The sequence below is a fragment of the Perca fluviatilis genome, chromosome 5 (assembly GCF_010015445.1).
Source record: "Perca fluviatilis chromosome 5, GENO_Pfluv_1.0, whole genome shotgun sequence".
Classification (NCBI taxonomy): Eukaryota; Metazoa; Chordata; class Actinopteri; order Perciformes; family Percidae; genus Perca; species Perca fluviatilis.
In genome coordinates this window covers 61660-66611 of record NC_053116.1, presented here as the reverse complement: position 1 = coordinate 66611, position 4952 = coordinate 61660, and the positions used below count along the sequence as shown (strand labels likewise).

Here is a 4952-nt window from a genome sequence, read left to right as displayed (position 1 = left end):
GTTATTTCATTTAAGTTGCATACTTCAAATATTAATGATTACTAAATGATTTTAGGATGGTTATTATATAGCTGATGATTAGAATACTTTATTAATGATTAAGAAATACTTTGTAACTCATCTATAAACATAATTTATCAGGTCAGAAATAATCAATACTCATCTCTTTTATACATCACTAAAAAGATTTAATGTTACTGAAACCACTTATTAATCCTTAGGTAATTATTACCAGCATTAGTTTGTGTCTTTGTAACGGAGGGTGGGGCGTCATAACCATCACAGCCTTGATAATATTATAATACAACATTATATTATCATAAAATTAGCATTAAATTCTAACTCTGAATAACAACAAAATCTAGTATACACCATGGACGGGACGCCAGGACGCCTGAGTCGTCAGCCTATCACCTGGCTGCTGCAGCAGGAAACAGGAAGTACTTACAGAGGTGTAGCCCTGTCCCAAGCTGCCTCTTTTCTTGGTCCTGATCTTGGTGAGTGCTGACTGAACAATGTCTGCTCACTCCTCAACGTCATCCACTTCATGGACTGTCTTCCTGTACTTGGCCAGGTTCATGGTAGCTTGTTCCTCCTGCAATGACAGACAGAATATCAGCACAGTGACGTGCACTGCAGGTCACATGTCAGGGCTCACTCAGGGCCCTATTTTTTGCTTTCCTGCTCTCCTATTATTCCCCTCAAGCCCATCTCTATCACCCCCATCCATCCATCCTACTATGGGCCCAGATTGATCATGTAGACACACACACACACACACACACACACACACACACACACACACACACACACACACACACACACACACACACACACACACACAAACACACACCTGACTGTGTGATGTTTCTTCTTAGTGTTCTGTCTTGCAATAAAAAGATAAAATAAAAAAGGGCTCTGCGTGACGTATTGCCTCCTCATCTTGTTCTGCAGCCTCTCCACCAGACCCTGCATCCTCTGCTGGTTCTTCTGCTCCTCCTCTGACTCAAACAGCAGCTCCTTCAGCTGGCGCTCATTCTGCAGAGTCTTCACCGTCTCAATGTGCCACTTATGGTCCGAGTCCAACTCCAGCTCCTTCACCTGCACACAAACACGCAACAGTGACTTCACTCCAAGTGTTCAGGAAGTATTCCAGCTGAGCTAGTTGCTACTCAAAGGGTAAACTAGTACACGCTCTTCTGTATTTCCCAAAGTTGTAGTTAACCCCAAAGTGAGCACAGCTGTAATGTTGCTAATAATCCCTCATTGCACAGGAAAACTCTGTCCTCAACTACAGAAAGTATGCTTGATTACAAAGTCTACAAAGTGTGAAGGACAGTTTTACTTGTACCATTTGCCTTTACTGTCTCTCCTGAACTGTCTGATTGTCTCACTGCTCTTGTTTCTTGCCTCATCTGATCTATTTTAGTGAGGTTTCTGCATTTCTGGATGCCAGCAATAACTAGGTAATGTTATCATAACATACAGTAGAGATGGCCAGAACTACAAAAAGAAAACACAATATGGAAGAAAACAGAGGTTTCCTTTCAGTCTGCATTGACACAGCCTGCATCGGCCTTCAGACGGTCTGGCAAAAACGCAGGCCTTTACATTCATTTTGAATGGGGGTAGTGTGTTTAGGCTGCGGTGGAGGTTGCCACAGGGGGAACACGGAAAAAAATGCAGCAGGCCTGTGGCAAAAAGTTGAGAACAATGGTTGGGCTTTAAGGTGGTGTGAGAGTCCTGTACAGGAAACAGGAAACATCACTGCCTCTTATCACTGCCACAAGAAAGTTTCTAAACACCAAACACAAGCTCTGAACTGCCCGGGAGTTTGTAGAACAGCTGACTGTTTCCTCAGTCCCTTCCATCGCTTTTCTTTCTCCGGGAAATGAAGCTGCCTTCAAGTGCGCTTGGAAACGGCCAGATCTATAAACGACCTGGCGGAAAACAGGAACTGTGAAATATAAAGTCTACTTGTGCTACATTGGGGGGGTTGAAGAACACAACAGGACGTCACACACATGGACCATTTCATTGACACTCCCACACCAGATAACCTTGCGAAGATCACTGGATCGCTTTTTTGGTCTGAATGGGCCTTAAGGCCACAAAGAGAAGGGGGGTCCCAGGTTAATCTGGCCCTGGAACATACTTTTTTCTTTCCAATGAATGTTGATGCTCAATATACTAGTTGTTTACTCCAAATAAATAACAAGAAATGTTTGTTGCTTTACAAGCATTCCTTTTCCCACATTTGAATATTGTTTATGTACAAGTAGAAATGTTGGCCTAACAGTGGTGCTACAGGAAAGGTCAGAGGGTTCCAACACATCATCATCTAGGAGTCATGAATATTCATCACAGCTTTCACAGCCAGTAGATGTCAAAATGTCTTGCTCTGGACCAAAGTCCTGACACAGCGGACTGACATGTGACTGCGTACCTTTCCCTCTAACTTCTGGATGATCTTCTTGCCTCCTTTCAGAGCCATCTGCTCGGCTTGGTCCAGCCTGCTGCTCATGTCTCTGACCTGAGCCTCCAGGCCTTTCTTCACTCTCTCCAGGTGGACCGTTTGCTCCTGCTCCAGACACAGCTCCTCCCCCACTCACTTCAACTGAAACAAATACACCCACACACATTTCATTTATACTCCAAATAACTGAACCCCGAGTTGCCCCTGATGCTGCTCCATCGGAGTGTGAATGTGTGTGAGTGTTTATCTGATGAGCAGGTGGCACCTTGTACAGCAGCCTCAGCCATAGTGTATAAATGTGTGTAAATAATGAATGGTTCCTGTCGTTAAGACTAGAAAAGCGCTATATAAATACAGTCCATTTACATTACACGGGTAAATCTAAAAAACTACATGCATCTATGACTAATGAAGGCATCTGTGGAATTACCACAGAATAAGTCATTATACCTTGCATTAAAAGAACCATTGATTGCGGGTTATGTAAACAAGATTGTACTTTGAAGGAAAGCATTATATGTTAGAACATTACCAGAATAGTCTAATAAAGATAGATAGATAGATAGATAGATAGATAGATAGATAGATAGATAGATAGATAGATCGATATCTCCAATAATGGAGAACTTGATGAAAAGCAGATAACTTGACAGGTACTTTAGAAATATCAAAGTAATATCTTAATAAATAAATCTATACCACCAAAATTCCTGAAGATCTTGGATTGAAAATCAAACTAAAAACTTTCACCTTTCCTAAAGAAACTTTGTAACCATTTTAATTTGATGATATCATTCATTGGATCAAAGCCCCTTTCCTCATCAGATTTCACTATATCATTTCTCCATATGTTTATTTTTCCTTATAAAATTTAAATTGTCTTGATTGAGCAGAAATATCCAATGAACAGGCTGGATATACAAGTCTAGATAAACTCTCCATCTTCGTAAGCAAAATGCATCCAAAGATGGACAAGTCTCTCTGAAGCCAACTTTTAGGATAGTTTTACTATTCTATACATTACTTTTATATTAGATGTTTCCCTAATATTCATGTTCTTTGTAACTACCATCCCTAAATATTTAACTTATTTTTCTTCTTTCTTTTAACTTCTGTGTTTGTGGTCAGATGACGGGGGTCCTGAAGCATTTAAGGCACCATGATGTTCCCCTTCCCCAAGGCCACCAGTGAGAGGAACAATATTTCTCCACAGATACTCCTGAAACAAATACAGGACACAGAAAGCAGACATAAGGTATTTATTTACATTATAAGAATAGAATTATCCAAATGCTTTGCAGAAAAATCTTGAACCCTAAAAAGAAGGAAAAAGTGCTTCAAGAAGAGTTTAATCAGACACCTCTCTGAGAGGGAGGACAAAAGTCTCTGCCGGTTGACACACCTAGGGTACCGCTGGATCTCTGGGATCAACAGGTCGATTGGCCCGTAGACAGCGTTGGTCTGAATGTGAATCTCCTGGTGGTCCATCGGAGCCCACGTCCCCTTCTTCTCCACTAGAAAACACGACACGCTCCATCAGAAAGACTGTTATTCTATCCTTTTCAGTAAGAAGCCTCAAGTCTGGCCAACAGTGACATTGGCTCCAAATAGGTAGAATAACTATTATGTCATTTTCTTGACACAATTTCAGCTAATGTTAAATCCATTACAGCATGCCCTTCCTGAAATATTCATATTTAGCTCAATTTGCAATACGTCTGCACACTTCCTTTATGACACTGAAAATAGTTGTCTTTGTCTCCCCCTACTGGTCGAACTACAAATAAAAACATATCAAGCCATCTGAAATTCACATTCCCAAATTCTTCACATAGTGGCAGTAAAAACCTGAATGAAGCTGGCCCCCCATGTCATCCAAAAATTATTAAAAACACTGCTATTCGTTTGTGCTGTAAAAATGATCATTTGTGCTGTTAAGGGTTTTAAGTCAGTCAACTTTACATTTTCTGGCCAGTGACATCAACCAATTCAATTCAATTCAATTTATTTATAGTATCAAATCATAACAACAGTTATCTCGAGACACTTTACAGATAGAGTAGGTCTAGACCACACTCTATAATTTCCAAAGCCCCAACAATTACAGTAATTCCCTCAAGAGCAAGCATTAGCAGTGGCTATTGCGACAGTGGCGAGGAAAAACTCCCTTTTATGAAGAAACCTCGGCAGACCCAGACTCTTGGTAGGCGGTGTCTGACGGGGCCGGTTGGGGGTGTGATGAACAGTGGCAATAATAGTCACATTAAAGATAATGGAACAGTGACTTCGAAGGTAGTTGTTGTAGTTCATGTCATAGCAGGGCACATCGTGGCATACTGAGTAGTGCAGTCTCCTATACCGGATCCTGACTACTCTGTGTGTATGAACATCGCAGCAGGGCATTGCGGGATGTAATGTGGCGCTGCAGAACACGGGTGGATGCAGCGGACGCAGCAGGACGCGGCTGGGTATTGCA

At 41.5% G+C, this 4952-nt stretch overlaps 1 protein-coding gene across 1 annotated transcript; it reads right to left on the bottom strand.

Annotated features, from left to right (window-relative positions):
- Positions 1-556: 556 nt before the first annotated feature.
- Positions 557-2763, bottom strand: LOC120558443 (putative uncharacterized protein MYH16). The gene is made up of 4 exons (XM_039799455.1): positions 2742-2763; positions 2447-2607; positions 854-1101; positions 557-595 (listed from the first exon to the last, which is right to left on the bottom strand). The coding sequence occupies exons 1-4, from the start codon at positions 2761-2763 to the stop codon at positions 577-579; spliced, it is 450 nt and encodes a 149-aa protein (XP_039655389.1). The 3' UTR covers positions 557-576.
- Positions 2764-4952: the final 2189 nt, after the last annotated feature.

What these genes read in the sequence shown, in the direction of transcription:
- LOC120558443 (XM_039799455.1), bottom strand. Translation starts at nt 2,763, where the DNA reads ATGGCTGAGGCTGCTGTACAAG. An exon ending in GGCTGAGGCTGCTGTACAAG is followed by an intron (nt 2,608 to 2,741) that starts GTGCCACCTGCT and finishes AGTTGAAGTGAG; the next exon opens with TGGGGGAGGAGCTGTGTCTG. An exon ending in TCCAGAAGTTAGAGGGAAAG is followed by an intron (nt 1,102 to 2,446) that starts GTACGCAGTCAC and finishes GTTTGTGTGCAG; the next exon opens with GTGAAGGAGCTGGAGTTGGA.